General features: G+C 37.1%; 3 protein-coding genes across 3 annotated transcripts; all 3 read right to left on the bottom strand.

Moving 5' to 3' along the window:
- Window positions 1-773: 773 nt before the first annotated feature.
- On the bottom strand, window positions 774-1709 carry LOC131023378 (uncharacterized). The gene is made up of 3 exons (XM_057952916.1): window positions 1543-1709; window positions 1306-1387; window positions 774-1232 (listed from the first exon to the last, which is right to left on the bottom strand). Exons 1-3 carry the CDS (start codon window positions 1707-1709, stop codon window positions 774-776), a joined length of 708 nt encoding a protein of 235 aa, XP_057808899.1.
- A 4619-nt stretch (window positions 1710-6328) lies between these two features.
- On the bottom strand, window positions 6329-7477 carry LOC131021399 (uncharacterized). The gene is made up of 2 exons (XM_057950584.1): window positions 6820-7477; window positions 6329-6719 (listed from the first exon to the last, which is right to left on the bottom strand). The coding sequence occupies exons 1-2, from the start codon at window positions 7162-7164 to the stop codon at window positions 6330-6332; spliced, it is 735 nt and encodes a 244-aa protein (XP_057806567.1). The 5' UTR covers window positions 7165-7477; the 3' UTR covers window position 6329.
- A 2188-nt stretch (window positions 7478-9665) lies between these two features.
- Window positions 9666-10820, bottom strand: LOC131023377 (uncharacterized). The gene is made up of 3 exons (XM_057952915.1): window positions 10533-10820; window positions 10228-10453; window positions 9666-10126 (listed from the first exon to the last, which is right to left on the bottom strand). Exons 1-3 carry the CDS (start codon window positions 10818-10820, stop codon window positions 9666-9668), a joined length of 975 nt encoding a protein of 324 aa, XP_057808898.1.
- Window positions 10821-12030: the final 1210 nt, after the last annotated feature.

Below are 12030 nucleotides of genomic sequence, written 5' to 3'. Positions count from 1 at the left end.
AAAAAACTGAAAGTTTGGAATTTTTTAGGGGAAAATAAAAGTTCGGAACATTTTATGGAAAACGCTGAAAATTCGGAACATAAAACACTATTAACCCTTCAATATATTATACAAAGTATGATATTAATACGACATATAATAAAAGATATCACAGTCGAATATATCACACTTTATTCCATACGACATACCAAATGAGTCATATATGATTTACTTTGAAAACAGAGTTAATTTTTCTTTTTCAAAACATAAATTAATATTACACCATAAAGTGAAATTTTCGACGGATTATAAAAAAAAGTTTAAATTTTAAAATTATTACGTCAAATAATACTGTTTGACGGCAGATTATGTTAGACTACCATTATCAGCAACCACTCCAACCACCCAACCATCCAATCTCTTCAATATTTAATTAATTTATCTCTCTTCCACATCACCAATATCCATTCCAACCCAACCACACACATTTTGAGAGATTTATTAATGACCACTCCAACCATCCAACCACAACATTTTATAAGATTATTATATTTCTTTAAGTATAAAAATTACATATAATAATAATAATAATAATAATAATAATAATAATAATATATAATAATAATTATTATTATTATTATATGTTAATAAAAAATGCTAAAATATCAAAAAAAATTGAGCAATAAATTAAAAAGATCATTATCAACAAATCACAAACTAAATTAAAAACATAGCAATACGAAATTACAAACAAACAAATTGTGTTTCAAACACATATGCGAAAAATTACACATTCAATTTTCAGGGCCAAACTTTTGCCAAATATGTTCGATCAAGTCGTTTTTTAGAGCATTGTGAGCTTCCATGTTACGAAGTTGTACTTTGTTCCTCATATTGCTAGCTAGACTTGCAATCCGTTCTGTTGAAAATTTAAAATTGGGATCATCATTAGCTTCAACATCTCCACTTTGGCTATTAAACATTCTAACTTCCATAAATTCTTTAGGATCACAGTAATTTAGGCAAGTGTGCCGCTCGTCTTCCACAATCATATTGTGCATAGTAATGCAAGCAAGCATTACTTTTCCCATCATATCACGATCCCACATGAGACATGGTCGTTTGATAAAATTGAAACGGGCTTGTAAAACTCCAAACGATCGCTCAACATCTTTTCGAGCAGCCTCTTGATGTTGAGCAAACAGTTGATGCTTTCGAGTTTGTGGACCATTAACAGATTTCACAAATGTTGCCTATGAAGGATATATACCATCAGTGAGATAATATCCAATTATTCTTTTCATGGTCATTTACCACATAACTAACCTTTGGTGCTCGACCTTCCAATATATATTTGAAAACGGGAGATTGTTCAAGCACGTTGATATCATTTCTTGAACATAGAGTTCTAAAAAATGCGTGACAGATCCATAAGTCTTGAGATGCAACAACTTCCAAAATGATTGTTGTCTTACCACTTATTCCTGTATATTTTTTCATTCCCAATGCATGCAATCAATACTACCAAGCATATCAGAAAAATCGCGTTGATCACCGACATACAATAGATAAGCAAGATCATCTTCGATTGGCCTTCTGAGGTACTCCTCACCCAAGTTGGAAACTACACCTTGTACGAATTTTTCAACTGATTTTCTTATAGTTTGTGCGCTCATTCGAATGTATTCATCGTGCAAGTCTACTCCTGTTCCGTATGCCAATATTATCATTGCTACAGTACATTTTTGAATCGAAGACATACCTAAACGACCAGTCGCATCACGATTTTTTTGAAAAAACCTGTCTGTAGCAACGAGTTTGTTCATTATTCTAGGTTTTCATGAATTTCATCAAATTCGGTGAAATCGAAAAGATCAAAGCTAGGACTGATCATCAAAGTTTTCATTTAATACCATTTTAGATTTTGGTGGCTAAATACTAACGAACTGATCAAGCAAATGTATGTGTGGGAAAGCTTTGGTTGTGATGATTTCAATTACTTGTGACTATGGATATATAGAAATAGCTGGTGGAGTAGTTATTGGAATCCAAGGTAGTGTCCAACCACAATAATTTATTCTTTATTTCATCCCACTATCATTTGTCCTACACCAATTAATACTTTAGTGGAATCAAATGTCATTCACGTGGTATAGCAAATGAGCAACAGAAATAATTGAAATTTTTGTCGGTCAATAATGTAGGCTCAAAAGACAATAATTAAGCTTTTGCAGTGACAGCTGGATGATTGGATAAAAGTTGATGTCGGTCAGCAATGTTGAATATCTAGTGGAAATAAGCTAGTGGCTTCCAATGACATTAAAGCATTTGCAGTGACATCTATTTAAAATCACATCACTTAGATTGAAAATATATAAACTGAAAATGAAACTACATAAATTTAACTTACTGAAGATGAAATTACATGGAATGACATCACACAATAGATTTACGAAAACTAAAATAAACATAAATGTAAACAGAATTATGGAAATAATTCCGCCATAAGTCAATTTTTCATAGACTCTTCTTGAGGAGATAAATTATTTTTACCCAACAATGTGTTAAGCACATTTCATTTTCACATCATCAAAGTGGATTGCATCCTAATATATCTCATTCTGTTAATTGCATCAGTTTCCTTCTAATGTGCGATCCTCATAGCTTTAAGTTTTGTAGTAAAATCCTCAGAAATAACCGACTGTTGTGACATTTTAGCTTTTTCTTTTCTGTTTGCTTTTGCTTTATCTCTACCAGCAGGACGGCATATTGTTGAAGTTTCACTTACAGGAGTTTCAGAGGTGGAGTTGTTTGAATTCTCATCTTCCTCGGTGGTTCTTGATTTTTTTGAACTGCCACGATCTTCTTCAACATCATCTTCATCATTAACTGCACGCTCACACGTACGCTCACTGCCCAACTTCAATTCCCACTTCGGATGATGACGCATGACTTTTTCAAAAACCTCATGGTGCGTAAATTTAGTTTTTCCATAAAAAATTGAGCTTCTTTCTCAACATCTGCATCAGACATGCCGCTACTTTTTCGAGCATATGCTTCTGCATATGTACAAAGCATATGTACTCACTCACTTGGTTACATTCACATTCAACCTCTTGTAACGATTTCTCAATGACTCCATGGTTTTTTTCTCTCCCATTAACCGCGAGTTGTCAGCTCGAGATTCTTCATACATTTCCCAAATGTGTGTTTCCATAAAGTGGAACTATTTTGATTAGTGCCAACAATTGCATTCGAGCTACAATTACACCAAACATCATGTGCGTCAAATCTTCTTGATCATTCCAACCTTTCGGACCACTGAAAGTGTTTGTGGGGTGGACATTTTCTTGAGTGGAATTTTCATGAGTGAGATTATATGAAAATTGAGGGTTTGAACAAGATCCAAAAACTTCGCTATCAATATTATCAAGATTAGGATAATAATCTTGGAAGTTTGAGAAATTTTGAGAATTCTGAAAAAAAAATTCTAGGATCCATTGCGAAAAATGGAAAAAAAGTTAGTGTATGTATAAATATAACAAATGAGGTTTATTTATAGAGAAACTAAAATTATAAATTTCAATATATATATATATATATATATAATAGATATTAAAATTTTATCTTAATATCTAAATTAAAAACATCCAACCAATAAAATAGTGACACATCATCAAAACTTTATCCAAAAAAGCAAGGAGACCACAAGTTTGAATTTGGTTCCTATGAGACCGTGGTCGGTCGATTATGTTGATTCAATCCCATTTTCTTTTTTTTAATTCCACTTACGAACGTGGCGGGTCAACCTTTGTGAGTTAGGTCGTTGATAATTGAAGTCTTAGTTAGACTACTCTCATTGATGACTTTTTCACCAAAGTCATGGGAAAAGACAAAAACTTATAATTACAAAATAAATCAAAAACATATAATTTTGTGTGACTTTGGGTGGCTAGCCAACCCAATGTCATAAGAATGGTATCGCCAGGTGGCATTCTTTTTATTGTGTGTCATTTAATTATAGTATATAATTTTTAATTTTTATAAAATTAAAAAATAACTAGGTCATGTGAATGTCATTAATAAAATAGAAATAAGATAAGGTTGAGTTGTGTATTTGAAGGAGAGATAAATAAGGGCGCGTATGGTAGCCTCCATGAGTTAATGCATTATAAATTATCTTCATTTTAATAACAGAGTTTATGCTGTTTTTGTTTCAAGTGGTGTGTGTTTGGTGGGCACCATATGAACACATGACTATAAGCAAAATGTGTTTGGTGTATTCATATAAAATTGAGCTTATGTAGTGACATTACATTTTTAACCCTGCAATTTCCCCACAATGACCGAAATGTCAAAATTTGCCTTGGGCCTATTTTAGGGGGGAAAATTGACGGATCCCATTCATTAGCTATTGAGCGGGAAACCACAAAGGCAAGGAGGGAAAACGAAGAATAGTTCCATTTGCTTTGGGTAGAATCATCCAGCCGACGCAATGAATCCAATGCATCTGGGTGAGTTCTAACTCTCTTTTCGGTTCATTTAAGTTCGTTATTGCATTCGATTGTGTTATCACTCTTCAAATCCAGAGTTCATAGGTTTTTTAATTTGGAATTGTACCTAAAAAAAATCCATTGAGTATTGTTGCTGCAATGAACTTGTATTTCTATGGTTTTGAATTGGTGTTTTATTTTGGACTCTATCACTTGTGATTTTGTTTATATTTTGCGAATCATATGTTACCAAACCTTTTTTTCACAAGGAAACGGAGAAGCAGAGAGTAGCGACATTTCCCGCTAGCGTGCAAACAAATTTGAGAAAACAAGGCGCAGCTGGACTTATAAGGAAGAGGAAGTACTCCTGGCCTCTCTCAAGGAGTTGGTTGCGAATGACTGGAAAGCTGACAATGGATTCAGAGCAGGTTATCAGTCGAAGCTTGAATGTGCAATGGCCAAGGCCTTTCCGGACACTGATCTAAAGGGAATGCCGCACATTAACTCAAAGATAAGTGCCTGGAAGAAGAGCTATAACTCTCTCGTGGAGATGGTGAAGATCACTGGGGTTGGCTTTAGTTCGAATGGTACATTCATGATAGACTGCGACAATGATCAGTGGGACACCATCATGAAGGTACTGTGGTTCTAATCAATTATCTATGTGTGTGTAACATACTTTATAACTGACTGTGTATTGTCTTATAATTGTTGGGCGTCTTGTTGGTTTGAGCAGAAGGATTCAAACACAAAGGGGATGCGTTACAAGGCGTGGCCTATGTTTGAAACATGGAAGGAAGTGTTCGGCAAGGATAGGGCTACTGGCGAGCATGCTGAGGATGTCATGGATGCATACAATGAGATGATACACAACAACAATGTTGCTGAGGCACGAGCAGAGGGTCACATCAACTATGAGCAGGATGAAACAAACGTTGATACTGAGGCTGGTGATAGCACTTGTCAGAGTTCGAAGGCTGATAGCAAAGTTGGAGGAAGAAGTAGGAAACGCAAGAATGATGATGATCTCAAAGATGTGTATGCATTTCTTGGTGAAATCATGCGCACTACCGGGCAAAGGCTGGAGATGATGTCAAGTAGGATTGGCTACAAATTCGATTTGGCTAAGGCGAGGAAAGAGGCTTATGAGATGCCAGGACTTTCGATGAACGATAAGTTCGATGCAGCAGAGCTTCTTGCATCCAAGGTGGAACGGCTTGAAATATTCATGAGCCTTCCGGATGATGCAAGGGCACCCTACGTGTTGAGGCTTCTTCAAATGGGTGACAAGTGAGTCGCTTGGAGTGCATCTCAGCTTTTGTGTTATTCTGCATGCTCTTAAGTTTAAGTTTTTGTAATATATTATATAGTGCTGTTTTGAGATTAGCTTGATGACACTACTAAATACCTGATAGAGCGCAGTGATAACATATTTTGCTGGTTTGATGGTGTGGCTGTTACTACTGTGTGATAGTTCCAGATTTGTATATATATGATGCATATTATTATAACTTGCATTTACCTTTTCGTTTGATGTTGTGGCCATTATATTATCCATCTCTTGCAATTGTTTGATGGATTACGAAAATGAAGTTATATAAGTCATAAGATAACACTAATTCATAATTCACATAGGTGACTTGATAGATACAAAAGGATTGAGACCTAGGGGCTTCACATTTCGCAAATAGAGTCCTAGGGGCTTCACAAGCCATTAAGCTAAACAGAGCATATATATATATATATATATATATATATATATATATATATATATATATATATATATATATATACTAGAGCCATGATATGCAAATGGCTATTACAAAATCAAAAGAGATTGAAAACACACGGCTTGATCTATTTGAAAGGGCTACATGATGCACAAGAACTGCCCCCTGCTTCAACATTCTTACCTTTCGTTGGTGGAGTATTATTTTGCGGACACTGACATTCACAGCGGGATGGCGAAGTCTCATACCCTAGGGCAGTTGATTCAGCATCATTGTCACCGAAAGTGAGTTTCTTGCGCATTTTCCTGACATTAACCAGAGATGGGGAGGTAACATCATCGTCGGAAGAAACTTCTTGAGTCAAATCGATGGTCTTCCCCTGTTCCGGGACAGTATCACTGATGAGGATGACTGTGTGTGATAGTTCAGTTTTGATTTCATCGGATCCAAAGAGATTGAACATTTTCCGATGCTCCGGCTCACCGGAGTAGTAGTAGGCTTGTGCAAAGTTGTTATCCTAACAGAGCACATACAAACATGTCAATTGTTGCTGCATAGCCTGCATGTAACGTGATAATGAATAAGATACAGGAAGAGAATAGGCACAAAGATGTTACCTTTATCATCTTCAACCAAACTTTTTCGGCTGCAATAATGCAGTTTGTATGCTGATCCCAATGTGCTCCTGGCGTATTCATTATTGTCTTGAAGCACAGAAAACGCCCATGGAGGAACTCAGCGCGATCCTCGACGTCCATCAGATGCAACTCCTTATCTGGCTTACCCAAGTTGTTGAGAGTCGTTAATGCCTCAATATGCACGTGAGGTGACTTGTGAACTGGCGCCATGAAGCACTCATCTTTGTGCGCAAGCATAATGTCCAGAAGCTTGGCATCCATGGTGGCATTCCATTTGAGATCATAGAAGAAGTAAGTTTGGTCTAGAATTTCTGAGAGCTTCATTTTTTCCCACTTTTCTGGTCTGAATTGCTTGCTGGAAGGTGTGATATATAGGCATTTTTGGTTGGGGCATTAACTTTACTATCAACCGCAGGCATTAAATTTGCAACAAATAGTATTGCTTCAATTTGATGGTAGGTGTTGCTTCATTTAAAAGATAGTCAGATTTATATGCAATATGCCCAAAATGGCGGTGCAAGAACATAGTCATATTACAGCATGGCATTTAAGTTGATGGAATAACTTGACAGACCAATAAGAGATGAGATGTGTGACATAAATAAACATTAACTTATATTCCATTCTCAAAAAGTAATGACTCAATATTACAATATGTAAAATTCTCCTCTGCATACAACAGGGAGCTTGTAGGAGTCATTTAAAACATATAATGGAAATTAAAAACATATGAGGGCATCATAGCAGAGTTCATAGTTACAGACATATCAAAAGCTTACTAACACATAAACACATCCATTATACGCCTTCAGTGAGGGGCATATGAACCAACGGAGCTCCCACATTCTCCTCTAGTTACCACACGGCCATGAGCTTCAATCGGAGCAGCGGCAGACACCTGCGATTTCCCGGCATCTTTTGTGGTAGTTTGGTGAGGGTTGGGATCTTTTGATGTAACCTCTTCCTCTGAGTCAGATGAAAAGAAGAAAGGACCAGATTGCTCCATTGGTGAATCAGATGGTGATCCGTAGCTTGCCATCACTGGTGGGCGTCCGAGCCAGTTATTCACATTACCACCAACGAGAATGCAGAGCTTGTAGTACTCAGGATCTCCAGCATAGAAATAGGCTTGGTTGAAGATTTTATCCTTTAAAAAAATATGAAAACAATGATTGTATGTGAATAAATTGCATAAATAATCAATAATGCAGAAAATTGCAAAATTCTCTGACCTTGAACAATCTCCTCCACACGTCATCACTAGCATCGACGCGATTTTCCTCAACATCATATTTCATTTCCTGATGGTCAATCAAGGATCTATATGTGATGTATCGTTCATCTAGAAAGGAAACACGCTCTATGATTGCTTCCAAGTCAAAATCAACTTCATAGTAGCGATTGACCTCATCCCTTGCAGCTTCAAGTGCATGGCGACATTTGTGTGGTGGCTGATACTTGCACCCTCTGGCATTTCGAATGATGTAGCGCATGAGTCTGGCGTCCATCGCCCGTGTCCACTTTCCTGGATACAAGAACCACAACTGAGGTGCTATGCCTGAAGATTTCTTACCAGCCATCTTCAAGTTCTCTGATTTTTTATGGCGTGAGAGATGGAAAATTGCAGCTTCCTTGACAGGCCCTTAAATTTATTTGCAGGAGATAAATTTGCATTTACTAACCTTGTCATGTCAATATGCATGCCAACTAATTAGAAATCATTATGTGAAAATGGCGTCAAAGGGGATGTTTCTTTTAATTAATACTGCAAAACTTAAATTAGAAAGAAAGTGCAAATTACAGACAAAAATATATGAAAAGAAATTACAAAGAAAGTTCATTATTGAAAGAAAGTGCAAACTAAAAACAAAAATATATGAAAACAAAGTGCCAACAAATAACAAAATCTGCACTCTTTTTTGGGATTTTCTCAAGGGCTCGATGTTCATCATATAGTAGATTACCTAATAAAATTGCGTGTGGAAACATATATTCCATTGATATCAGAAATATACTTTAACATAATTGGTTCAAATAATGTCTACTAATCAACCAATTGACGTGCAATAAAGTTCATAGAAAATGCAGTCAATGTTCAATGGCATATACAAAAGAGGTTGTGGATCCATGATCTAATTGCCTATTTAATTGATAAAATCTAATCAAGTGAATTTTCCCACTACATAACCAACTAACACAAGCACCAACGACATGAACATAGTGATTGCAATCTGGCCAGCAGCTACATCTTGAGAGCAACGTTTCTGCGAATTTAGCTGCACGTTTGAGGCACTCCATTGGGTGTAGTTCGTCTCAGCACCCGCAGACCTTGCTACTTGTCTTGGCATACAAGATTGCCCCTTCAGAAAATCTGGAAACTGGTCATCACTTGGTTTGTGATATTCATCACACCACAAGAAGCTAAACTTGTGTCTGTTATTCAAAGGACATTTGTAATAGAAACGTCTTGGGTTCATTGCATTTCTACCAGCCTTTAAGACAACCATCCTGCCTTCAGCACATGCACACATGGGCATGAGTTTCACATCCTCCTCATTGATTTCCATATTCCTACCACAAATGCACAAACAAACAAGCAAAGACAGGTAAGCAAGTATATGATGCAGCAAAATGTCAAAGCACACATTCATATTCATCACACCATAAACTTGGACAGACATAGATTAGAAGGTTATGCATTACATAAACACATTAAGCAAGTATATAATGTAGCAAAATGTTTAAGCATTCATTCACAAACTTGGGCCATAAATTTGGAAGCTATCAAAACATAGAAGGCCCCCAAAAAAAGTAGTTAATATGTTTTATGCCCCTAGGTAGAAGCTCTGCCACATGGCCTGTGCAATGGCATCCCTCTTAGCATTCCACTCGTTTGAAACCTCGACAGTGTCAATGCACTGTTCGTGCAGTTCGTCTGCCTCCACATCGTTGACAGCAAGGTTGTCAAACATTTCTTCGATGGGATCATTGACCATCTCAGATCTAATGAAATTGTTCAACAAGAAACATGCCATGATAAGTCGATTCTGGATCTTCACGGGATAGAATGTGTTGCTCCGGAGTATTCCCCAACGCATCTTCATAATCCAAAACGCACGCTCGATACAATTCCTAGCCTTTGTATGCCGCATGTTGAACAATTCCTCGGCGTTCTGTGGCCTGGCAGATGTAGGTCCCCACTCTTTTAGATGATACCTTACTCCCTTGTAAGGCGCCAAAAATCCCTCGCTATTGGCGTACCCATTATCGCACAAATTATAATTTCCTATCACATATATGACACAAAAGTAGCGAGTTATTATGTTGAGTTTAATTCTTTAAAATATAAATCGTAAATGGATCTTATACGGTGTAAGTAACATGTACCCTTTGGCACCTTCAATCCATGCAACCTATTAATGGCGTCGCGCAAGATCCGTGAATCAGCTGCGGATCCCTCCCACCCCGGGAGTACATATGAGAACTTTAGATTCCGATCACAAGCAACTAATGTGTTCGTCGAGATTAATCCCTTCCGCGTCCTATACCGTGGCTTATCGGCATTAGGTACCATCACGGATATGTAGGTGCCATCTAGCGCACCTAAACAACCCTATATAAAATTCAGCCAAAAAAATGAGATATAGAAACACTGTTAACTAGTAAATCATTCTTATGTATGTAGTTAGTACCTCGAACCATTTCCATCTTGGATCCGTGGAGTTCTCGGATACAGCCTCAGGTTTCACCAATAGCAACGTGTGAAGCCTCAATAATGCAGTTAGGACCTTCTGAACATACCTTGAAATAGTCTGCCCGGATCTCCAAAAGTCGAAGCCAATAACCCTATTCTTTTTGTGATGGGCAAGCACAGACACGAACATTGCTACTTGCTCTTCTACTCTTACGTGTCTACCATCACTCAGTCCTCCTAATTGCCTTAACACCTGACACAGCCGGCCGAACGTGTTGCGGTCCATACGCAAGTTCGAAATACAATCGATATCACTTACCCCTGTAATCCTAGTTAAATGCCCAATTTGGGCAGGCCTTCTTTCAATCATACTATATCGCGTTTCATTTTCGTTGCGTTTTCTCTTTCTTGTTTTAATCCTAGCTACCAAGTCGACTACAACGATAAGCTGACATTGAAGCACAAGATAAATTTCCTCCAATACCAACAACAAATATTCACTCTCACGCTTAGAAATTGGCATCTGTAACCTTCACAATTGAAAAAACTAGGGCTCAACTCAAAGAGAAGACATGAGATTAGGTAACATGTATAACACAACAAAAAGATGGCAAGAATAAAATACTCCTACAAGACAGGGCATTACACGTAGAGCACACAACTTTCTACTACAATATTAATCCATTTTTGTAATTATTCTATCTCAATTCATAATATGGCCTTAACGTGAACTAAGATTTGTGGAAATAATGGAAATTGCTTCACCTTTTTGCCGAGGCAGTATCACAAATCTTATACTTGTCATACCTTTTGTAGCAGAGACACGACGATCGTAGCTCGAATTCAGTGGCTTCCCTCCAGCAACGCTGCAATGAATTAATGATATTTTAGGAGAATTCAATACATTCGATATGAATGCCTCAAATATAGATGATTGAAATGAAAAGAAAGACCTTATTTCAGACGAAGTAAAAATAAAACCCTAACCACTACACCTCTGCGATTACAAACGCCGTGTGCTGATACATAGAATTGAAGAAAATAGTTCGAACATACAACAGAAATGCCCATAATCCGGCTCACCTTCTTCGCATTCGCCCAAAATATGAAGCTCCCTCCCACAAACTCCAATATCCAAAAACTTCTGTTTGAAAAAAAAAAGACCGCCCTCAATTTTAATGTTTGAATTTGTAGATTTCGAAGGGTAAAATCGTAATGGAAATTATTACTGTTCAAGCATTTAATTTCTAACCGACCCATTTGGCTGGTTTCATTTCAATGGTGGAACAGTGTTTAGGAGCGGGCCATTGACTTTTAGACGGGCCTGCTCTCAAAATTTAGTGGGCTACCAAACATTGAAAAAAGACCTGCTAAGCATATAATATGCCCATTTCAGGGCTACCACACGCGCCCTAAATATTTTAACCGATGGTTGAGTTGAAAAAAAGTCAATTACGAAGATAGCGAGTAACCATACTAGATTTATCTCTAAAACA

Source organism: Salvia miltiorrhiza, chromosome 4 (assembly GCF_028751815.1).
Source record: "Salvia miltiorrhiza cultivar Shanhuang (shh) chromosome 4, IMPLAD_Smil_shh, whole genome shotgun sequence".
Lineage (NCBI taxonomy): Eukaryota > Viridiplantae > Streptophyta > Magnoliopsida > Lamiales > Lamiaceae > Salvia > Salvia miltiorrhiza.
The sequence above is the reverse complement of the archived record's forward strand: the minus strand, read 5'-3'. Positions and strand labels throughout refer to the sequence as shown.